We start from the raw sequence: 24,782 nt of genomic DNA, 5'->3' as shown, positions 1-24,782 counted from the left end.
AAAAGATTTATCTTCTCAGGTAGAGACTGGAGAGAATGTTTTCCTGCCAATCAGTAGAGTCTAACTACATCAGAGCGCTTTATTAATTACATAGCACTATGATATTGTTTTAGTGTACCTTAGATTTGGTTTTGGTAAACCTTGGCAAGTGGGAGTATGCAAGGAGTGATTGTAAAATAAAGCTGGAACTGAGTGATTGTGATTCAAACAGTAATATTTCTATTCAGGAAAACAGTAAATTTTGTTGCTGTGTTGTCCTTAACTGAAAAGTCTGGTTCTCTTCAAAATCACAGGCATGATGATGTGGTATATTTGAAGACATCTGCAGACTTTACCTAAAGAATGGAGTTACTGAGGTGTAATGCATTTTACTGTAGCTGACATTTGAATTTTTAATGATTGAGAATGACTGAGGTGATGCTTCGGATTCTTTTTTCCGTATGTCTGAACACGAGTAGTGTTCAGATTACACTTAATTTTGAAGAACCAAATAATGCTAACTTTTCCTCTTGGTGTGTAGTATTTACACACTTCTGATGTGTAGTATTTAGAAGTAATATTATTTTGAAAATACTTTTTTTGAATACTTTTTTCTCAATTTAACATGCGTTTTTTACCCTTTTTGTAGGTATTACAGCCTTGTGACTTCTTCTTTGAAATGAAACAGTCAGGTACTACTCCACAGATGGCTGATCTAACGATTAAATCTCTAACAATAAAAGTAAGTAGATTTTCATTGTGGTTTTAGTTTTCTACTACTTCCTGCTCAGAAGGCTTTGAAGTTGCTTGTGGGGTATGTTTCTTAAAAAAATAAAATCAGGAATGGCTGAAGTGAAAAATTGTTTCTTCAGGTCACGTACCTGTTTAGCATGTGAAAACAAAATTGAAAGTTACCAATTGTGTCACAATGCTTTGGTTTTGAAATCTGTGTTTTATGAAGGCCTGATGTGCAGAGGTAAGTTTTGAAGTCTTCAGATAAAGCTTTGGATGATGTAGTTCAGAAGGCTCCCATCTGGAAGAAAGGCAGAGGTTGAAAATCCAAATAGGTTGAACCATAACTTTTGGAAAGAAATGCGTTTTCAAACATGAGCCCTGTGGAGAACAGAAGTGTTTTGCTAGTGAAACATATTTATTGTAATTTTGTATCTGAAAGTAGCTGACTGTTTCCTGTGCTAGCTTCTCATTTCCAATTATTCCAACTTCTTATTTGAAGGTTTCACCAATAATCATAAACACAGTAATTACTATTACATCAGCCCTTTATCAAACTGCAGAAACAACAGAAGAAGAGATTAGTCAAATTCCTCCAGACTTGTGGAATAAGAAAGATATAAAAAATCTAAAAATGTGGTTTCTTGAAGAGTCAAATGAAAATGAAGATACAAATCCAACCACAGAACTGGTTCCCACAGGAGAGTCATTGAAAATGAATATAGAATCTGTTTTTCTAACACTTGAAGCTGGGGTTGGGCATCGAACTGTACCAATGCTTTTAGCCAAGTCCTCGTTTATTGGAGAAGTAAAAAACTGGAGTACTCTAATCAACCTACGTTCTCGTCTTGAGCTAGAGGTGAGAAATCCTACATAAGAAAGAAAAATTTTCTTAAAATATGAAACCCATTATGTTATTTGGACAATAAAATAAAAATAATCCATATATTTGATGACTAAACTCCTGCAGATACATGTTGTTGGAGCATGATAGGAATGAGGTGTTAAGGTAGTTAAAATGAAAATCTAATGCATTAGATGTAATGTATTAAGGGCAGTAATTGGTGTTATAAAGTAAATCTCATATTTAAACTCTATACAAGTTCCCAAACGCCTGTTTCATCAATATTAAATTTTGGAGTAGCAACTGCCTAAAATCGTTCTGCAATTTTTATTTAAGATTGCAGTAGAAAATATTCATGTGTCATTTAAAATACTGTGTGGTACCAGTATTGTATATAAAACATCCCAACTAGTTCCTATTTGCAAATTAGTGAAATAAAATTCAGTGCTTATTGTAGGTAGATTCTTCTTTATTTATAATGCTTAGACTTCCAATGCCTACAGCGTAGGCCAAAATGATATCATAGGTGACACATCTTATACCACGTATTTGGAGGGGGGTCTTTGCAGTAGGGAGTTAGCTGCCTCACTTATTTCTATAATGCATTTGCTTCCATCTTATGGTGGGAACTGAAAGTGCAATCTGATTATAAATCTTTTATATTACTGAAGTAATTAATATACTTGTAAATCAAGATTTTAAGTATTTTAAAATCTGTAGAGCTTTCATTGATTTAGCAGTTGTATGTCATTTCCTAATTGACTTCTTTACTTCAATAGGTACACTATTTTAACGAGATGTTTGGGGTGTGGGAACCATTGCTTGAACCACTGGAAGTTGAGAAGACAGATTTTTTCAAACCATGGATTCTTGAAATCAAGGTATATTTTCCAAAGCTGAACTCAAATATTCCATTTCATTACCTTAGAAGAAACAAATGCTCTGCACCTTTCATTACGGAGACTAATATAAGAATTTTGATCCTTCTTTTTGGCTACTGAGACTGTTCTCAGTTAGTGAATGAAACCAGCTTTTGCACAAGTGAAGATCCAGATTCACATATCTGTTAAATAATACTGTCTTTCAGGTAGCAGGCAGACTTGATTCCAGTTGCACTAGATAATTCATAATGGATTTATATCAGTTTCTCAAAGGTTAGGTCATATGCTAATGATGTATTCAGTGACTTTGGAAAGACAGAAGACCACTTGTCTAATTCCACATTAGTATCTGTAGCAGAAACATATTGGAAAAACTGATACCTGTTATTGACTAGCACAAGTGCACTGTGGGAATAGTGATCTTAGCACTTCAGTTCTGTCCTTCATAAGCAAATAGTCTAGATTCTGGTCTCAAAGTAGGTAAGCATTCATCTAAGAAAGGAAGCTACTCTCACACTCCCTCACTCCCACCCCCTCTTCTGTTTTAACTGTTGTGTTGCATTGGTGTTTTATTTTTTCAAAACTTTTCAAGTATTTTTAGCCCAAGAGATTGCTCAGAATGGAAAAACTGCCCTTTTACTAGGACTGTCATTATCAAACAAATTTCTACAATAACGACTGTAGAAGGGTAAAGATTATGGGCTGAGATACTGAAATTAAGAAACTGCTGTTAAAAATATTCCTAAGAATTTTCCAGAAAGATATGAAACAATGCGAGAGAGATATATTGCAATTAGGAAACTGCTATTCAAAATATTCCTAAGAATTTTTCAGAAAGATATGAAACCTAATGCAGGAGAAAGATTGAAGATAGTAAGTCAAACCTATCTTCTTACCCAGATTTGAAATGTAACATTTGGAAATAAAGAATTTCCAGAAATGTTAAAGGCTAGGAAAATGTATTATGTGTGATTTTATGATTTTTTTTTTCCCCTTCAAACAAATGAAAACATACAAAATAAGTATTTGGTTTGGAAGCATAATGACTAAATTTGGGGTTACAGCTTTAAGACTATGAAAACAATTACATATGTTTTTACACAGTGTTATTAGATAAGATAAATATTTTCACACAGCATTTGCTGGATATGTCAGTAGTTATGTAAATTTATGTTCTTTGTTTTTGAATAATCAAATTTAGCTACTGTCACTGACTTCTGAAATGTATCTCTTGCCACTTGCCTCCTTTATTCTCTCCTGCTTTTGTTTTTATTTGAGAATAAAATGAAAATTGTGGCAGAACATGGGAGTGGGAAAGGGAGAGAAAAAGAATCTTGAGGTAAAACTTGCTTCTACAGAAGGAGTGGTCAAATAAAAATTCTTTAAAAATCTCCTTTCAGATGAAAAAGAAGGCTAAAAAAGCATTGGTTGAATCAGATGCAGAAGAAGAAAACTACAAAGTTCCAGAATATAAAACAGTAATAAATGTTTCCTCAAAGGACCAGCTGAACATTACACTATCCAAATGTGGGCTACAAATGTTGAGTAACTTGGGCACGGTAAGAAAGATTACTTAACTATGCAATATTGTCAGAATTGTTAAATGAATGTTCACACAGATTGTTTTGATGAAGTCTCATTCAGTATATTCGTGTTTTAAATTTGTTCTTTGCTTTCTAGGCATTTGCTGAGGCAGCTAGTCAGACTTCAGATATCTTCAAAAAAGACCGAGCACCATTTGTAATAATAAATTCTTTAGGACTTCCCATCACTGTCTCACCTAGTGATTCCTTTAGTGTCCTTAATGTCGAATTTGGAGCAAAAATATTTCATTTAAGAGATGGAGAGAATTTAAATATGGAATTTGTCAGAACTAAAAATGAGAGTGACCAGTTCACAGCAATGACAACTCTGAGCAGCAAGAGGTTTTACATTCAGATCTGTAAGTTTCAAGGTTCATACATTTTCTGGTTTTGTAAATACTGTATGATGCATAATACTGCATCTTGTACAGGTCGAGAAGTGTTGAGGGACTACACAGCATGAAAGATATGTTTCTTTGGATTTTAGATACCTGATAGCATTTGAAATTCTGCTTTAGAATTTGGAGCTAAAAGTTACATGTATCATGCTTGTTAATTTTTATAGCATAAATTTTCTACTGTGATAAATGAGTTAGGTAACTAGTCTTTATTTCATAATTTTACTGCAATCAAATGTTTTTGTTTGTATTCACGCATTAATGCAGAATTAAGCACCTCAAAATAATTTTTTTCAGTAGAATTTTGAGGCCTGTATGTATGTGTGTCCATAGCAGAAGTTAATCTTAAGGGGGATGTTTTTAAGAAAAGATTGTTTTAAATAATTTCAAGTAAACCACAGTTAAAGCTAGAAGTAGAATTTATCTATTTTTAATGGTGCATGTGTTAACAATTTGATTCATTGTAACAACTGACAGTTTTTTCAACACATTTTTCAAACTGGTGTTGTCTTAGTTGAATTGGTCTTGCAGTATATATGAGCTGTACCTTGTTAATAAGCATTACATCTTGTAAACATTTCTCTCTTAGACACTATTTTTATTTGCAGTAGGAAAACCCACTTAAATATTTGAGTGATGTGCTTATTTAATCTTTTTCCTGTGGTGAAAAAAAAATCCTTGCTGTTTCTTCAGTAACACTGCAAGATTGGCCTATTAAGAGTAGTGATTGTACTTTTTAATCTGCTTTATATTTTTTTGATTGAATGATGCAGAAAATTATATTGAATGCACATTTCTGTCTTTCAAATGTATCTTCATGGTCGTTTTGAGTCTTTCATTTCTTATCTTGTAAATTCTAGGTCCACATAATCATTCCACCGTGGAAAAGATTCCATTGACAAAAGTGGGTCGATGTATTTACAGAGTGAGACACGAGGAATCGGGTGTTGAAAGGTCCATTGTCTGCCAAATTGATACTGTTGAAGGAAGCAAGATGATAACTATACGTTCTCCTATTCAGGTTACTATATTTCCAAACATAATTTCACTTTAATTTTTTAATGCATGAAAATGATCCTGTATTCTTTAAATATTTTATAAAAAGTATTTTAACAACTTATCTGAACAATTCATATAACTTTGGTGTGTATTATTAGTTCAGAAGACATTTTCAAGAACAAAAAGCTTTTTCAGTGTGACAAAGACAGGGGTTGGGTGGGAGTGGAAACAGACCAGATTTAAGATCAGGATAATTCATCAGTAATGTTTTCTTGTACTAGGTCTAATTTCAGTCTTATTGAACTATTTGTTTTGTGTCAAGAAACCTCCATTTACCTTATCACAAGGTTATCCTTCTATGGATTATTTCTTTTACTCTATCCTGTAGCATTGATACATGAATTTCAAGCTTAGTACAGAGTCAGCTGATGAGCATATATCTTTTTTGATTGAATAGTATTTTTGATAGATAATATGTGGTTTAGAAGTACAGGGATGGTCCAGATATTAGTTTTCTATAGTGATAGTGTCCCTGTTACATTTCACTTGCTGCTTTTGCCCAGAGTAGTTCATGAGTTGGTTAATAACAAGATTTACTGTTTTATTCTTCCCTAAATTGAATTGTTTTTTTTTTTTCCTAGAGCTAATAATGCTATTAAATTAACCTGAAATTTAAAAAAATAGTGTTTGTAAAGAACAAAAGAATTATATAGCCCCCAAATTAGAATGGGTGTTGATGACTTAACTCAAAATATTTATTTACAGTTTCGTTGTGTTTTATGCCATATGGATTTTGACCCACACGCCCTTATATCTCTTCTATTTTTAGGTGAAAGTTCTTTGGAAAGTTATTAGATAGTTCAGGTTTACTTGTCTTTGTTTATACAGGGCTTTATGTTTCTCCGTGAAAAGAATTTTACAGCTAATGTATTCTTTTTATAATTAAAATATATCATTAAACTATACACAATCAAATCATTCAAGGAGCTTTGCTGGTATGAGAGACAGTTCTTTTGAAGTACCTGCACTTGTGTGGTAAATGGATAAGATGAACAATGAGAGAGTTCTTATTCTGTGCTCCATTATATTCACAACACTTTATTTCCATTTTTTCCTGATGTATGTTGCTCGATTTTTATTTCATATAGATAAGGAATCATTTTTCAATCCCATTAAATATTTTTGAGGAAGGAAGATGTTTAGGGACTGCTTCACCAGAAAATGAATTCAACATACCATTGTCCTCCTACAGGTACTTTACTGCATTGTTCTTTTGTAATGAAATATGTTTATACATTGTTGATTATTGTATCCATACAATTATTCTAAAAATATAGTTTCCCTTTGCTACCTAATACTGTAATTAATACTATACTGACATTGTTAGGCTTCTTTTGATTTTTGTGATTCTGAAGTAAAAAAATTGAACCTGATATACTTAAACTCTATCATAGATGTACAAAAAAGCTTTTCAACCTTAGAATGACTTGACTTCCAGTATAGCTATGCTATAAGCACCTTCAAGCTAATACCGGCTTAAAACTGCAGTCAATTTGTATGTGCAGTTTAGCTGAACTGTCACAACTTTTAGGCAGTTTGCTTTGATTGGTTTTTATGGTTACAGTGACTTTTTCCTTCTGTTTTCCCACAAACACTGTTAGGGTTTTTTTTAAGATGGCAGCTGTGTATCTCTTTCACTAAATAAGTTATACTTTACTGTAGGTAATGTAAGTTCATTCATATTTCTAACTATCTGTATTTTCTTTAATAAGGTTTAGTGACATTCTGATTCATTGCATAGATACATGGGTGAGTTCCACTAGGCAGTCAAGAAATGTTTACTACCAGAAATAGTCAGTCAAAGAGCAACTGATTGGATTAAAGTAGTTGCCTTAGAAAAGCCATGTGTGTAAATAATCCATAAACTTGATGCTTTAGGTGACTGGAAAGAAGTGCACTTTCTGCACATCTGTCATAGGAGTGAGTTGTTCATCTAGACCTTTTGCTTGAAACAAGAAATACAGCAGCACTTCTAAAGCAATTCAGTAGCCTCTTCATAAGAATTTACAACAGTCCCTTTTTTTGCAAGGGAAGTATATGGTGGTGTGGAACAAAAAATCCCAAGTGGTACAATGAATTTTGGGGATCCAGACCACCTTTGCTTCCTCTTTTAAGTGAGATAAAGGCAGGCAATGGATTACTGTCAGAAATCTACCAAAATCCAAGTAATACTAGAATGTTAGTGTTGTTGCATAGTATTTTTTCATAACTGAAAAATTCAATCTCATATTGAGTGTTTAAAAAATGTTTTCATTTACAGATCCATACTGAGTTTGCAACCACTAGCCAATGAAAGTGGAGTGGATGGAGAATACGATATGTGTGAAGGAATTACGTTTGATGAAATTATGAAAAATGTTGATAGTTTATTACAAAGGAAATGCCAGTCTGTGAGGTCAACTAACCACTCACTTATCATCAATATTGTTCCTGTAAAAGACATGTTGACATCTTCATTATGTGCAGATGATCAATGGGACTTTCCATATGTTGTTCATTTATGGCCTTCTGTTCTTCTCCGCAATCTTCTTCCTTATCAAATAACTTATTCTGTAGAGGTAATTCTTCAATGTTTAATTTCTTGGTGATGTTTCCCACCTAGGATATGAAAGCTGATCAGCTGCTTGAAATACATTTATAAATGGGTATTAAAAGAGAGGGCTTCTGCTTACAGATCTTGTAAGGGCAAGTCTTTATCTACAGAAATTAAACAGTACCAGAATGTCATAACGTGATGGTATTAATCATTAGTAATAAGTCATACTTAGTAAACTTGACACTGTACAAGCTTAGGCCTGTGAGAGAATAATTTTCTCTTGCTCAAGTGCAGCTTGAGCCTAATTAAACAGTGCAGTTTTTCCTGTAAATTATGACAGCCTCAGGTGACTGAAGTGGGTCAGCCTGCAGTAGCATTTTTTGTGTTATATGGTCACTGACTTTTAGCAGTAATATGCTTTTAATGAATTCTCTCAGGCCTTCCTTTTTGCCAGATTTTGGCTTAAATTGCAGCCTAGTGTCAGACTTTATATTCTTTTCCAATGAAATTAAACGATTAGTTGCACTTTGACTGTTAATAGGCATTCATTCCATAGCTGCATGAGAGCCTGTCTCAAGTAAAACACCTAAAACGCATACAGAGTGGATGTTGGTTCCTCAGCACTACATGTTTTGTTCTGTGATGTGCTGTGGTTGTGCCTCGCTGCTTACTCATCTAGACTTAAGATAATAGAAGTATAGATGGGAGACATTGAACCTTTTTTTTCCAGGTGGTGTTAATATTTAGTATTTAAACTCAAATAGTAGAATTTAATAATTAAATTTTGTATCAATTGCACTTTAGAGACAAAATTCTAGTCTCCAGAGCTAGAGACCGTATCCTCTACCACATGTATGGAAGTAACAGGCTTTTTTCTGTATGTCTGTTACAAATTTAAATTTCATGAAAGAAATAATAAGTTGAGGAAATCTGTCATTTCAGCATGTTTATGTATTTTAATTTGGTGACACATTTTTTTCAGGTGTTAAATATTGATGACTATGCATAGGGGTTTTTTTTCTGTAACATGATATATTATGGTAGATGTTTAACAGTGTAACATAGTTAAATAGGATAATAAACATTTAAAAATTTTGCCTAAATAATTTGTATCTTAATTTTCAAAGCTACCTAGAAAATAAAAGTGGATATGAATTTCGAATGTAACTCATGTAAATGTATACTATTTGGTGTTTTTTTAAAGGGAAATGGGACCAAATATGAGACTCTACCAGAAGGATGTTCATCCCAGATTCATAATGCAGTCTTGGATCAAACAAAACTAGATTTACAGTTGCTTAACTATCTTGATCAAAATTGGAAGAGTGAGTACCATGTAAAAAGCAATCTACCTGATATCAGCTTTACGACATTTTACTGCATCACGGAGTTGGACAAGACTGAACTGGATATTGCTGTCCATGTGACCTACACAACTGGGCAGATGGTTATAGCAATTCACAGTCCTTACTGGATGGTAAATAAAACTGGTAGAATGTTGCAGTACAAAGCTGATGGTATTCACCGCAAGCATCCTCCAGATTACAAGAAGCCACTGCTTTTTTCTTTCCAGCCCAAAAACTTCCTCCAAAATAATAAGGTATTGTATTCTGAAAAACCTGACAGCTCTGTACACCCCCGTGTTTTTATATGAAAGCATTTTTACACTTTGAAAGTTACCTACACTATGCTATGCTCTGTAAAGGGTGTGAAACCTAAGATATTCCATCTAATGACAATTTTTTTGAAATGTATTGTCAGATATGCTTGAGATAGGAAATCTACATTATCCAAGATATAGTTAAGAAAGAGATTCTCATCTTTGGGAGGAATAAAATTCACTGAGAAATGTTTCCTAGATAAAACAATTTCCTTTATTCCATTTAAACTGCATCAATAAAGGTCCTTATTCCAAGTGAGATGCAGAAGTTGTTTAAGAAATGTAAAGCTGTGGTACTTGAAAAATGAATGCTTGCCATGGTGATTGGTAGATGGGATCTGAGCTTGTAGTAACCTAAGATTCAATTTACCATTTGAGTCTGCTTTGATTTTTTTAATGCTGCATATTACTGACTGATGAATGGTATGAGAGGAATTATGAGACTGTTGATTGTGTTTGAGATTTTAATTGTGATAAGTTTTGGAAAGGATTCTTATGTGGTTGCCTCCTCTGGAGTATCCTACACTTATAATGCTTATTTCACATAGCTTATAACTAAGGGTGGTAGAAAATATCTTTGTGAGACAATACGGGCAATTGTTATGTCTTGGCTTTTTAATAGAAACACCAGTATTTCCAGTATGCACTTATGTTTATATATACACATACTTTAGGTATGATTTTAAATGTTGTTAGTCTCTGTAAGCTGAACATTAATTCAGGGTGCTTCTTCACAGGTGCAGCTTATGGTAACTGACAGTGAACTGTCTGATCCGTTTTCACTGGACACTGTTGGAAGTCATGGTTGTTTGAAATGCAAGAGCCACAAAAAGGAATATCAAGTGAGTGAAATTTATCTTTTGAATTCATTATTTTCAGGAAATATTAATGAGGTAAGAAAGTAACAGCATAATTCTAACAATGTCCTTCTATTCATAGGTTGGTATCACCATAAACAACAGCAGTTTTAATATTACTAGAATTGTAACTTTCACTCCATATTTTATGATCTCAAATAGAAGCAAATATACTTTGGAAGTAGCTGAAGAAGGCATGGAGAAGTGGATTCCTATTGTTTTGCAACAGGTAACCTTATAAAGGAAGCTATTCCAAGTTGTTTATGGAAGGAGAAAAAAAAAATTTGGTTTGAACACTCACTGATGGAAAATAAGCCATGCATAGTGTTCAGTGACAATGTCTGAACATATCATGCTTTTTTAATAAATTATCTATGTCCTCTTACTCTTTATCAGTGTTTCTGTAGGATATATTTTAAAGCTGTCTACATTGTAATTGTAAAGTTTTCTCTGCTACCTGCATCATAAACAGTATAAGAAAAAGACCTGCACTGTTACTCTATTACCTCTCTCTGCAGTGGCACTGAAATTTCTGTTCAGTTTTTGCAGTGGTAACTGATAGAGTGGTTTGGCTGACCTGGTACATGTCCTTCTGCTTTCATTTAGGAAGATAATCCCTCATGTGGATCAGTTGAGATAGCTCCAAACTCTTATTCTGGGAGTAGTGTCACTGATGTTTTTTAGTGCTTAATGCATCATTTCAAGAGAGGGAATACTGGCCCCAGGGCCAAATGGTGTGTAAATAGCTTTGGGCTTTTGTCTGTGCTGCAGAGGTCTAGACTGTTGCAGATGGCATGCAACTTGGCTGTTTGCACTGCAATATCCCACAATTATGTCTTTTGTGTATTTTTGAGTTTTGAGGCCATCATGTCTTCTTTCAGGGCATATAGGAGAAGCAGTGCCTGTTTGGGGTGGTGTTGGGGGTCTATGAAAGCTGAAAGTGATCCATGCTGACTTCTGGGAAGAGTGAAATCTCACTCCTTTCCTTCCAATGATTCTTGAAGGGAGCATTTCCAAAACAGAGACAGAGTTAAGCCTAACAAACTGTGCAGTTGGAGGCCCTCTCAGTTTTCTTTAGCATTGTAGATACTTCAAGTGGTTACCAAAAATGCTTGCAAACTAAAATACCAAAGTTAAAAGAATATTTTAAATCAGATTCATAACTAGATCTTTTTACTACATTTTTGGTACCTTCAACATATGTTCCTTAAGTGTGCTTTTTTTCTTTAATGTTTATGGAGGAGAAATACTATTTAAATGTAATTATTTCAATTTATGAAATCAATACTACTTTGCTTGCTATTTGTTGTCACTGTTCCATTGTGATTTTTAAGTGTACACAATGATGTTTAGATCTTCATGTGTTTAAGTCAGTTCAGCTTCCCATAATGTTTATCATTATTTTCAAAAATGTTTTCTTGCTTTTACTCAAGAATAGGCTGTTTGCCATAAGCCTACACATTTTGCTTTTTCCTAATAGTCTTATGTTCCTCTGAACCAGACTTTTGTTTGATTCTACATAGTTTTTGGATTCTTTACATGCATGATTCCTCATCTAGTTCATTGATAAAGCTCTGAAATGACAAAGGTTCATGTGTAATGGTATGGGTCACTTCATATCTAACTTCTTACTTTGAGGAAATAGGTACATTTTATGACTTCTTGGTGGTCTGTGTTTTCTATTTGATATAGAGTTGCTATTAGAATAAATGTAATTATTTTATAGGAACTTTTGAAATGTTCTGCAAAAACTATTCAAAGGTAATAGTTTTGCACGTTCAAATACATTGCTACAAATATAATCTGTAGTTTTCCTGTATTGGCTGTTTCGCTGATATGCTTACAGAATTTTCCAGGTTGTCCAACAAGCATCATTGTTTCTCAAGTGTTTCATAACTGTATTAGTTTACCTTAGTCTCCTTTCAGTTATCAAGTATCAGAGGAGGACTTTGTAGGTTTTAGGATCACCCCCAATAACTTTTGAAAGATTAGATATGGTAGTTTCTCAAATGCAGTAGTAGGGGTGAACAGAGGAATCTGTATCCACTCCTCAATTACTGCAAACTTCACTCCCAAGATTGCTTGCCATTCCACATTGCGTCAGTACTTTCCCTTTTGATAAGCAGTCTAAAAATCTGTGTTGTGAGAGTTAAGTCTGCCGAGATTTCTGTTTGTAACCCAATTGGTCAATTCAGCATGTTTTTTATCTCTTCTAAATCTATGTAGAGTACAACCAATATTGGTCTGTCTTTGGGCATCCAAGACCAATTTCCAAAGCCAAGTTCCCATCTGATACTGTTCTTGAGAGCTGGAACTCTGCTATTCAGCTAACCTAATTTTTTTTTTTTTTAATTAGTTCCTGTGATTTTTTTAAAGACTTCTTAGTTTTTTACATTAGATTGATCTTCAAAAAAACAAGAAGCTTGTTGAAATGTTACTTCATATTTTAGCTTGCTCCCCTCTCCCTCCATTCTATTTTTGTAATTTTAAGTAAAACAAAATCCTTCCTGCTGCTTTTCTTTTTTTATCCACTCTTCTTGGTGACAACCTGTTTTTTTCAGGGGAAAAAAGCAATCCTTCTGTAGAACCTATCTCTTCGTGGACATGTTCCCTGTCTGGAAAGCAGTAAATCTATCTGAGACTTTAATTACTATTTTTAGAAAAATTCATTGTTCAAAGGTTGTGATAAAACTTGTTGGACAGTGATTAGTATGAAATGGCTTGTGCAAGACAGTTAAGCAACATACATCCTTAGGGGGGAAAAAAAAAAAAAAAAGAAAACATTGCCAAAGACTACATGAGGCCACTGGTAAATATAAATTACTGATTTTATTATGGAATAGAGATTGTTGTATAAATACAGTATCTAGTGAAGCAATTAGCAAGTGTGTGGTAAAACATTTGGAAACCACTTAAATTTGTGACACATTCTGTGGCTGAAGATCAGTGCAAAAATTTATTTTTCAGTTCTCTGTGGTTAATTCTGTAACTTCTTGTTTAGCCAATCCTTTTTACTTATGTTGGTTTTGATTTTAAACTTTAATTTACTGTTGACTGATTCTCCTTGAATTTCCTTTGAGAGCTCTTGATTTCCATGTTGCGACTTACTTGCTATGTTTTATACTAGTTTACAGCACAAATTTCCTTTGTCTGTAGGATACATTGATGTAGATAACACCTTCAACCTTGCTGTTTAACTATATTTTTTTCCTTTGTCTTCCTGCTTCCTGTGGTGTGAGAAACAATGGGAAAGGGAACTTAGTGGCATGGTAAGTGGGTGAACTAGTCTTTCACCATTGAAGATTTAATTCTAGGATTCAGACACAATTAAATATAAAGATTTCATTTCTTAACCTATGTCAGAGAAAGATGTTCCTGAAGTTTTGGATGTTGCAGGTGAACAGCTTGAAATACAGGAAAACTGGTCTATCTAGACAGACTTTGGTTCTTTCTGGTTGAGAGTAATTGTTAATCATAGCTTGTTCCTGTGGCAGGACTCTAGTGGAGACTTTTCATTAGTTACAGTTAAAACTTTTGTTTTCCCTGCCTCCTTGTCTTAACCATTTGGTGTATAAACTGTTGAAGAGTATTGAAGTCTGTGGGATTTTTAAACCCAGAATGCCTGTGGTTTCAATTGTGGATGTGAATAACAGAACATGCTCTCTGATTTAGCTGCCAAATGCTTTGTATTTTATTTACCCACGTGTGTGTGTGTGTGTGTGTGTGTGTGTGTGTGTATATATGTGTGTGTGTGTGTGTCTATAGGTATTCTTATATATAAAGTATTTCAAAAGAACAGCTAGTATGTTTATGCCCTGTGTACTCAAGTTACTATGGGGTGTATTTATACTAATATCCCTTTTTGTCATTGGTTGTCACTGTAAGATTTGTACTTTATACTTAGTGGCAAGAGGCTTGTTAATGGTGTTAATAGAAGAACAATTATGTCGATTGATTTTTTTTTTTTTTTGTAATAAGCATGGCCTTTTCAGTGTTGTACTATGCTGAGCTTTATACTCTGAATTTCATATACGTTATCCATTTTAAATCTACTTCTTCATGTGAATATGAAGTCTTGCTGTTTTCACTTTTAGCTCCTTAACTCCTCGGTTTCTTCACTGTAGTCTGACTTATTTCTGACTTCCTTTCAGTTTATTGTATTCAGGTAAGTAATTATTTTTAGGTTTTTTTAGAGTTTCTGATCCAACTCACTACGTTTTGGGGCAGAATTTTACTAGATGAGCTTTGGGCTAATGCCATTTAACATGTAGTTTGTTTTCTCACTTACTTTAAATTACCTGATTTTTTTTTTTTTTTTTTTTAGTGCATTCCCTTTTGGCCTGAAAGTGATGCCAACAAACTGCTTGTTAGAGTTGAAAATTCTGATCTCCCCCCAAAGAAGATAAATTTTGATAAGCAAGAAAACTGTCTGCTACTGCATTTGGACAACAAGGTGAATTGTTGCCTTTGGAAGTTAGATAAAACAACATAACTAACTGCTTCCTTTCCATTCTCAGAACTTTCTGTCTTCTCATACAATCAAGTCTTAAAAAACCTTAGCTGGGGAAAAAATTATATGTATGTAAACATATTATACTCATTCTCCTGCTCTCACTTTTCTGTGTGTGTAATAGATGTTTTGTTTTAAGCACTTCTCTGCGCGAAGCAGGTTTGTAGAAGTGGAAACAGGTTGTTTTACTAGTGTTCTTTATCTGAGGCTGAGAAATATTTACATTAGATCTAATGTAACACTAAGTTACTTTGAAAAGTAACTTTGACTCCACTAAATTTATTTGTGTTGCATATTGTCTCATCTAGCAGTAGTTTCTAAATATATGAGTGTTTTTAATGCTTTGGAGGGCTTTAATGTGAATGAATCGTTCAAGGGAGATTCCTGTACTGTCAGCCTAACTTTTTACAGTAGATAACTCATTCTCCATAGTTTTGATTACTACTGAGTGCAATGCCTGTTACCTAGTACTTAGATCAGGGAAGTATTTTAAAGGTATGTTAAAACAGGTTGTTTATTTGACTCTTAGATGGTTTTATCTTATGAGAGTAAAAATTTTTCAAAATATTTAAATTACATTTGCTTTACCAGAAATTAATTTCACTTTTACTTAATTTTTACATCCGATAGCTTGGAGGAATTACAGTGGATGTTAACGTGACTGAACATTCTATCGTGATTACCTTTTCTAATTACCATGATGGTGCCGCTCCATTTCTGTTGATAAACCATACTAAAGCAGAAATTATTGAGTATGGACAAAGGTATGTAAGAAGAGTTTTAGTATGGGTGTCTGCTTGAAGACATGCGAACTGTTATTTCATGTATTGTAAGCACTCTTATTCCTTAAGAAGCTTATTTTTAAAGAAATGGCTATCTAATTTTGTCAGAGCACCCAAAAATCTCTTGTTTTATAAACTGAAGAGAATGAATTATTAACAGAGCAGTGTTATGTATTGTTAGATGTTTGTTTCTGCAAGTAAAGAAACTGCTCTGTGAGCGAAAGAAGCTCTCTGGTTTCTCTTTATATTAATTCTGTGGCCTTTGCTCTCTACATTCCTAGTAGGAGCAAAAGAATGTGCAGAGGCTGACTGTGCATAATAAGTAACAAATGAGTTGCAATTAGATTTGAGACTTAGAGTTCTATCATATTTAGTTGACATTTAGCTGAAAGAATGGTTTAAAATTTATGGGAGAGATGAGTAAACAGACTGAAAAATGGGTCGGTAGTTATATAAATTTTGTCAAACTGGACCAAAACTAAGATTATTTTAACAAATAAGAATTATCTGCCATCAGTAAAAAATTTTTTCTGTACTTGCACGGTATACTGGTTCTGTTCTCAAGCTGGAATGTCTTTGTAATGCTTTGCTACTGTATGCAGATACTGTGCAGTGCTGAGAAATGTAAGCATATCTACAGCATTCTTGACCTGTTTCTTTTAAAAAGCCAAACAGCATCTACAATTTTTTCCTTTCAATCGGTCAGAGCAGTGTTGTTTAAAGATTTTTAACTTGAAAAGTGGAAGAGCTGCTAGTCAAATTAAGCTTGCAACTGTATGTTCCTGTTTGAAGAATACAGTCAATTATTTGCTTTGGTTTTTATCTGTAAAGATTAGGAATTGTTATCTTCTTAGTTGGCTTTTGGGCATCCCTAGTATAAATTTAGTAAGTATATATGTAACTTCTGTAAAGAACTATGGAGAATGGAATAAGAATGGTATATCATATCTTATTACATTTCACTTGGAAGGGACCTACTAGATGCTAGTCCAACTGCCTGACCACTTCAGGGCTGACCAAATGTTAAAGCATGCTATTTGTTCAAATGCCTCTTAAACAGGGATAGGCATGGGGCATCTAACCAGCCTGTTCCAGTGTTTCACCACCCTCTTGGTGAAGAAATATTTCCTAATGTCCGGTCTAAACCTCTTCTGGTGCAGCTTTGAACCATTCCCACACATCCTATCACTTGATCCCACTGAGAGGAGATCAGCATCTCCCTCTCCACTTCCCCTCCTGGGGGTAGGCTCCTTTCAGAGAGCTGTAAAAAACAGCCAGCTTTTAAATGTATGTGAGGGGAATGAAATTTAAAATCTGTTTGTCTCAAAACATCTACTGTATACAGATAAGAAACACTGCACTTTTTTTCCCTTCAGCAAATCATACAGGGGAAACCTTTCCTAAACAATGGATTTTGAACGCACTGTTCTTCTCTTGGAATATTCATATTTGGCAGCACAAATCCTGAATTTTCCTTTCAGCTTGTGAGCTCCACTGTCTGTTTTTTTTCTGCACTTAATGTTCCCCTGTTAATCACAAGTGCAGAAGAAAATGAGCATTTAAGATCTACTGTGTATACTTTATTTCTAAAGTACACATACATATTTTTGAAGTATAAATACTGTTTGTATTATTGTGCTGAGAATGGTTTTGTTCATGTTCTTGCATGCACAGTGTTTTAAGTTTTCATTTTAATTATTTGAAAAAATAATTGTTCTTGTTGAATGCTAGAATGCAAAAGTCATTGACACAAAATATAATGGAAATTTTAATTTAATATTACTGTATTCAAGCTCCCTCAGTGAATTAGAAGACTGTCTTCAGCCAAACAAGGCAGTACTGTATACTTGGGCAGACCCAGCAGGATCTAGAAAATTGAAATGGAAATGTGGAAGTAGAACTGAGGAAATTACCCCAAAAGAGGTATGTATATTATCTAGATCTCCTTTTAATGATATCTAATGTATTATCCTGTTCATCAGTGTATGTATGAAATTCCATATGTAGTGAGTATGATCATTAATCTCATATATGAAGTTCAAACACCGCACAGTAACAACACTGTATTTGCTGGAGCTTACGCCAGTAAGCATTACCTTCAGTTCGAAAGTATGTGTACTTTTACTGCTGTAAAACTTCATCATTAAAAACTTTATTATTACTTCCCTGTACCTTTAAAAAAGGTCGTCTATTGTTGTTCCTATCTCTGTGCTTGCATTTGCTTGTGGAGTAGAATGATGAAATAGTTGTAAAAACTTTTTTGATTAAATAGTTGTAAAAACTTCTTCTGTCTTGTTTCCTAGGACAAAATGGAAATACTCAGCCTGGATTGTAGGAAAGTGGTCTATTTCGTGTCATTTTTTGAAGGTTTGCAGCGTATTGTCCTGATCACTGAAGATGAGAATGTATTTAAATTGACATATGAAAGTGTAAAAGCAGAACTAGCAGAACAGGAAATTGTTCTGTCTTTGCAAGATGTTGGAATTTCATTGGTTAATAATTATACGAAGCAAGAGGTGTCTTACATTGGAATTACAAGGTAACTGTGTGCAACTGTCTAAAATGTTTAACTTCAGGTATTTTCACTCACTGAATTTCTTTTTGGGGTGTGATGGAAGAGGAAAAAAAGGTCTGAGTAAGAGTATTTAGAACTAAATCTTTATGTTTTCCTGTTGTAAAGAGAAATATTTTCACTGTGTTTTATATTAATGCACATGCTTTCTGTATTTGGGTGTACATATTTTTCCAGCACCTAATTGTAACTGTGTGGCAAACTTCCCAATACATTGAACAGAAATATTTCCTGTCCATTTAGTCTGGGGAGTGAGAATAGAGTTTTAAAGGAGTAGGGACTGTGGGTAGTTTGTGTCAGTGGATTTTTCAGTCTTCATTACAGAAACAAGTTGCTAAATTCTTTGTTGCAAATTTTGATGCAGTAGTGGTTTGTAGGTTTTTTTTAATTTTGACAGAAGTTATGGAAACTCCAAGGCTCTAATACTTAAGGTTTTCTACCATAACATTTCAGAGGGAAGCAGAAGAGAAACTATAAGAAATGTGTGCTATCATATATTCAAACAGGGGCTTTTTACAATGCCTAAGGGACACTTGTATATCACTTCCATAATTCAGACATTTCTGTGTATACATAGCCATGAGGTTACTAGAGTGAGGGTTTTTTCTCTTGATTAATTCTTTGTATCACACTGCAAAACTTACAAGCAAAAACTTTACATACTTCTGTTATTCACAAAGAAAACCCCAATCCTTGCCCTCACCTGAGAAACTGAGATCTGATAACTATCTAGACAGTGAAAACGCTCCATTAAAAGTGGCAGCTAATTGCATAGATTCAAAGTAGTATTGAGATTTCACTGAATCAGTGTTTTTGGAAGCAGTCGTCCATACTCAGTCATCAAGTAGTGCTTAAAACTGGTATTGTTAATCTCTGAGTCCATGTCAAACTCCTGAAAGCTCTTTCTGAGGATAAGAGATTATTCCTTGGGTACAGCGAAGGAAACCATACTATTCAGAATGTTCCCATTTGTGAATGCCTTGTTATGAAAAGAATGAAAGGCAGTTTGCATCTAAATTGATGCAGAAACAAGGTTTACCATACCAGTTATGGGATCATAGCACATTTAGGAGGGGGGAAAAAAAAAATTGAGATAAAAAAGAGAAAACTCCCAGCAATTTCACAGTAGTACTCTATTTTGTAGCTGTTGTTTTGCCCTTTAGCTCACCTCTTTTTTTGGTGATTCTGACGTTGATGTATCTGAACACAGACATAGATGCATCTAAAAGGGATTGGATTAGGGAGCTGTGTCTGGAAAGCAGTGTATTTGTGGGCTCTAGAGTAACTTGTGGAAAGAAGAAATATCCTCCACCTGTCTGATAGTGTTGGATTGTGCTCTATTATGTGCCTTCAGTTTGACTGTAAGGTGAAGTCAGACAAGACATCTTCTCACATCAGCAGTTGAATTAAGCAGAAAAGAGTCTAATGCCCTTTAAGGATGATTAATTATTTTGTTGTTGTTGTTAATTTATTTTGTCTCTTTTTTTTTATTATTATTTTGAGCTACCATTAAAAAAACCCAACTACAAAAAAAAAACCCCCACCAACCCCACACCCCCCTAAAATTGGTAAACCAAAATCACTGTTTATTCATTTAGACAGAAAGAGTGAAGAAACTAGCTATCAAAAATAAGAGGTAGTTCAGGAAGAATTTCATTTTGACTTGAAGTTCTCAATTTCTAATAAATTCAGGTATGCCAAAACACATGCAGAAGTATATGTAGAAAACTACATTGAGATAACATTGAACAAAACTACATTAAATAATGCATGGCAGTACTGCTGAAACTGAGCTTTCTGATTAAGTGTCCTTACATACCCATCTTCGTCAAGGTGGGGAGCTACACGGACTTGCTGTTAACATTTCCTTTTTTGCATTATACTGGAGAGACTGGCTTCCACTTAGTAACAAGAAGGCAGTGGGTGTTTTGGGTCAATTTACTTACTACACTAGTGCTTTATGATGTGGTTGCTCATTCTGTAGTTACAATCTATTAAAAGCTATACTGCAGTAGGTAAAACTTATTTTGAAATAGCTAATCCTTCTCTCTTGGTTCTTTGTTTTGTATTCAAAGTTCTGATGTGGTTTGGGAGACAAAACCCAAGAAGAAGTCAAGATGGAGACCAATGAGTGTTAAGCAGACTGATAAATTAGAACAAGAGTTCAAAGATTACAGTGAGCTAACTCCTTCAGAAAATAAGATTATTGAGTTGGAATCAAATGTTTTGGTAATACTGATAGTTCTTTAATTCTATTGTTTACATGTATACAAAGGAAAAAAAAAATAATCCATTTTTCTACCTTGGAAGTAACTTCCAGTGAAAAGTGAGATGACCAGTTTACCTGATCTATTTGAAAATCCTTCTTTAGTGCTGTTTAGAAAAGAAAATCTTTGGAAAAAAAAATCTATAAATGTTTGAAAGCTTGCTGTAGACTTTTTGTTGTTGGCCTCTAACTTTGAAATCTAAGTGTAACATTTTTGCAGGTCATGGGACTAAATATGCGTAAAGCTACAGTAAAGAAGCTTTGCATTTTGTTCATTTGTTATACTGGGAAGGTGGGCAGGGTGTTAGTTTTGGGTGGATTGGTTTGTTTGTTTTAGCACAAAATCTTGTATTTTTTCAAGTGCCATATTGTGGGATAGTTCAACTGTGTCACTCAACCACAAATACATGAAAAAAATTATTCATGCTCCAAATGCTGTGGTCCTTGTCTATAGATAAATTCTAGATAGTTGTAGGTAAATGAACATGGTATAGCTAAGTGAGCCAATTTTTATCTCAGTCATAGACCTTTACATTATACTAGTCTGCCTTTGGTCTAGAAAGCCATATTTTAAATGCCAGTGATTCCCCAAATAGTGCAATATTTTGTAGTTCTACTTCTAGTGATATTTGTGACAAAATGTGATTGTTTTAAATAAAGTTATGACATCTGACTTTAAAAGCTGCAAATCTTTTACTGCTAAACTATATTTACAATGTTAATGAACAGTGTAAATTTTAAAGTATGCTATTAAAAGCAGTCTTTTGAAACACATAGCATACCAAATTTTCTTTAATAATACAATAGGTATGTTTAACTCCTAATGGAATGAACATGAAAATTCAACAACCAAATGAGATTCCTATCAGAAGGAATTATTTGCCAGCCTTAAAAGTAGAATACAGTTCATCTGCACATCAGAAGTCTTTCAGAATTCAAATTTACAGGATACAGGTGAGTCTTGTCAAAAAATAGCGAGTTACATATTGAGAAAAAGCAACTTCCGTGGAAACTTGGATTTATTTTTATAATTGTTTGGATTTGTCATGTTTTGATTTAATTGTACTCATTGGCTTTTACATCAGTGCTTCTCAATCTTTGGAAATGCTTCTGAAAAAAACTCTAGATAACTATTAACTGTTCAGGAAAAACATTTACATTCATCTCCCATGATTTTTCTTGTGGTTTTTCTTTACAATTAACAGAAAAATGGGTATAATTTGTTATCTTGCATATGTCCAAGTTTTTAAAAACAAATCCTTTCCAAAATTATCTGGACTATTTTATTACTGCCAACTTAAAGAAACTTTTCTAGACTGCTTGGATTGGATTATTTCATTTTGAATTTTGAACCAAAATAGCTTTTTTTTTTTTTTTTTTAACTGCTTTTGAATTGGTGGAATGATACAGGTAATGTTTACAATTCTTCTGTTTGTCTTCATTTTAAAATATTTCACTATTGAAAAGCTAACATGCTGCACCTTGTCCTATCCTTACCCTTATTAGATACAAAACCAGATTCCTGGAGCCATATTTCCCTTTGTGTTCTATCCTATTAAACCTCCAAAGTCCATCACCTTGGATTCAGGTTTGTTGTTCTAGTTTAACACAATCCTTACTTCTAAAATGACAAGATAAATTGCTTATAATTAAGTTAACCATGTCATTTCAATCAGATGAAGTCTGTACAAACTTACTGACTACAGATAACCAGAAGAAAGCAAAATTTCTTTCATCCATTGATACCATACCTTTAAAGCGCATTTTTTTTGACACACAAGTTCAGTGATCTTGGAGAGCATAACATGAAAGTTACATTTGGACCAAGCATAAAAATGGGCTTTTGGTAGTTGCATTCAGACCACAACTAATACAATGCTGATAAATAGAGTTGCCTGCTGAAAGTAATAACAGATGAAATTGTTGGTTATCTTGATGTTAGTGAATCTGTTGCACCATTTCTGTATTAGTTGCATTTGAAGTTCTGTGGCAGTAAGGATTCACTTTTCGTATTTAGTCATCTGATTTTTCCTTACTGCCTCAAATAAATTGTTTATACTAATCCTGTTGTTTTTTGGTTTTGGTTTTTTTTTTTTTTTTTTTTTTTTCACAATGGATGACCTAGTGACCTATCCGAAATAACCTCAACTAACAATAAAAGGAATGTGTACCAGTTCCAGTCTAAACTCAAAATTGCTATCTGAAGCACCATTTATGAGCTCTGTAGATGGCAAATTATATTTTGTCTGGTTTGTATGTAGCCTTCCAACTTCTCCATTGCTTGGAGCATAGAGCTCAATGTCAGTCAGTATACTATGTGATGAACTGCAGTCTTCCATTAGCTCCTTCAGAATAAAGTCATTTGGAAGAGCAGAGGAATCTCAGGAGAGATTCTGGATTGAGACAAAGAATACTGCTTGTGATTTTGTACAGAAGCTAATGTCAGGTGTTCATTCTGAGTGTGATCAATTTCGAGCTTCAGTGCATAGATCTGCAAAATTCTTTCTTTGTTTAGTTTATTTTTTTTTTCATTGGACATTGGAAAATCTTATTCCTAACTAGGGAAATTATGTCTAAGATCTTATCAATATTAATTTGCTTTTAAATGAAAATGGTGCGTTATCAGAGATCACTGAAATAGAATTTTGTTGTTCCATTTAATCCTTGTCTTCCTATTCCTTTCTGTTCCTGCTCTTTTACCTTAGTTGTTTGCCAGTCATATCTGTTACATAATCATACTTTACAGGATTGAGAAAATCCTAAACATGTATGATATTTTCATATTAAAAATATAAAGGTGTATATATAATTTAAAAACCTGTGCTGATCTCTTTTTATTTTACAACTTTATAGCGCCGAAACCATTTACTGATGTCAGTATTGTTATGAGAACTGCAGGACATTCGCAAATATCTCATATTAAGTAAGTATTTTGACATGTTCCATCTCTTTTGCTATGGATTATGTTTAATCAAACTTTAAAATTATTATAAGGGCAACAGTGCAAGATAATTTTACACCAACTCATTTTTGGAAAGATCAAAACACTTAGAGAGATGAAAGCTCAGTTCCCTTTATTATCCACATAATTGCTAAGCAAGGATTTTTAAGTGTCTTTTTAATGCAGTTTTTGAGTCTTTTTTTAATTTAGAAAAAACTCTATATTTAACAGTGCTATATTTAGCATTAAATGCTGCTGCTTAATTAAAATAGTTCTGGTTACAGGAAATGTGATTATCTTACACCACTGTGGGAAGCATTCTTTGCCCCAGTACCTGAAGTCCATACATAAGTGGCCTAAATAGCCTAGATTAAGTTTTACATGTTACACATGTTTGTAAAAGATTTTAATAATTGTTTTTTTGTTTCATTTGTAGGTATTTTAAGGTCCTGATTCAAGAGATGGATCTCAGAATAGATCTTGGCTTCCTGTATGCACTGGTTGAATTCTTTACACAGACTGATTTGCCAAGTGACCAAGAGGTAGAAACCTTTTCTTGTTTAAAGATTAATAGATTCTAATTTTTTAATTATTCAACTTGTATTTAAAAAAACCCAAAACAACACTTTGGTCATCTTTGTTCATAACACTGGTTAATTTCTGTATCTGGGACTAATATGAAGCTGTGAGGTTTCTAGGAGTTACCGTTGACCGAGGCAAACAGTAAACACTTTATCCTCATCTTGCATGCTATGCAAAGAAGGCTTCAAAACCTTCTGAAAAGAATTTTAGGAACCTGAAGGTGCACAAGTCCTGATTATATGCATCTGTAGGTCCTGAGAGAACTGGCAGATGAAGTGGCTAAGCTGCTGTCCATCATATTTAAGAAATCATGGCAGTCCAGAAAAGTTCCCACTGACTGGAAAAGGGGAAACATAACCCTCATTTTAAAAAAGGCAAAAAAGCAAGACTCTTGAGAACCACAAGCTAGTCAGTCTCACCTCTGTGCCCAGCAAGATCATTGTGATGGTTTGACTCTGGCTAAATGCCAGGGATCCACCAAGTCGCTCTATCACTTCCCCCCCACACTTTTCCCCTTGTTTTCTCAATAGGGTAAAGAAGATAAACTAACCCTTGTGGGTGAAACAAAAGCAGTTTAATATAAGCAAGGCAAAGCAAAAG

The 24,782-nt window shown here is 33.9% G+C and overlaps 1 protein-coding gene across 1 annotated transcript in view; it reads left to right on the top strand.

The window, feature by feature from the left end:
* VPS13A (vacuolar protein sorting 13 homolog A) overlaps nucleotides 1–24,782 on the top strand; it is a 110,162-nt gene that overhangs the window by 57,531 nt on the left and 27,849 nt on the right. Inside the window, exons 40-60 of the mRNA XM_026866046.1 lie at nucleotides 629–721; nucleotides 1,214–1,570; nucleotides 2,335–2,436; nucleotides 3,837–3,995; nucleotides 4,117–4,378; nucleotides 5,278–5,438; nucleotides 6,565–6,668; nucleotides 7,737–8,034; nucleotides 9,217–9,612; nucleotides 10,410–10,514; nucleotides 10,612–10,758; nucleotides 13,760–13,798; nucleotides 14,854–14,982; nucleotides 15,670–15,803; nucleotides 17,615–17,744; nucleotides 18,125–18,360; nucleotides 20,469–20,622; nucleotides 21,467–21,613; nucleotides 22,166–22,247; nucleotides 23,513–23,582; nucleotides 24,037–24,142. Of these exons, the coding sequence (XP_026721847.1) occupies nucleotides 629–721; nucleotides 1,214–1,570; nucleotides 2,335–2,436; nucleotides 3,837–3,995; nucleotides 4,117–4,378; nucleotides 5,278–5,438; nucleotides 6,565–6,668; nucleotides 7,737–8,034; nucleotides 9,217–9,612; nucleotides 10,410–10,514; nucleotides 10,612–10,758; nucleotides 13,760–13,798; nucleotides 14,854–14,982; nucleotides 15,670–15,803; nucleotides 17,615–17,744; nucleotides 18,125–18,360; nucleotides 20,469–20,622; nucleotides 21,467–21,613; nucleotides 22,166–22,247; nucleotides 23,513–23,582; nucleotides 24,037–24,142 (3,411 nt within the window). The remainder of the gene's footprint in view (nucleotides 1–628; nucleotides 722–1,213; nucleotides 1,571–2,334; nucleotides 2,437–3,836; nucleotides 3,996–4,116; nucleotides 4,379–5,277; nucleotides 5,439–6,564; nucleotides 6,669–7,736; nucleotides 8,035–9,216; nucleotides 9,613–10,409; nucleotides 10,515–10,611; nucleotides 10,759–13,759; nucleotides 13,799–14,853; nucleotides 14,983–15,669; nucleotides 15,804–17,614; nucleotides 17,745–18,124; nucleotides 18,361–20,468; nucleotides 20,623–21,466; nucleotides 21,614–22,165; nucleotides 22,248–23,512; nucleotides 23,583–24,036; nucleotides 24,143–24,782) is intronic.

Source organism: Athene cunicularia, assembly GCF_003259725.1.
Source record: "Athene cunicularia isolate RWA chromosome Z unlocalized genomic scaffold, athCun1 chrZ_part2, whole genome shotgun sequence".
NCBI lineage: Eukaryota > Metazoa > Chordata > Aves > Strigiformes > Strigidae > Athene > Athene cunicularia.
Note: the sequence above shows the minus strand (reverse complement) of the source record. Positions and strands in the feature narration are given on the sequence as shown.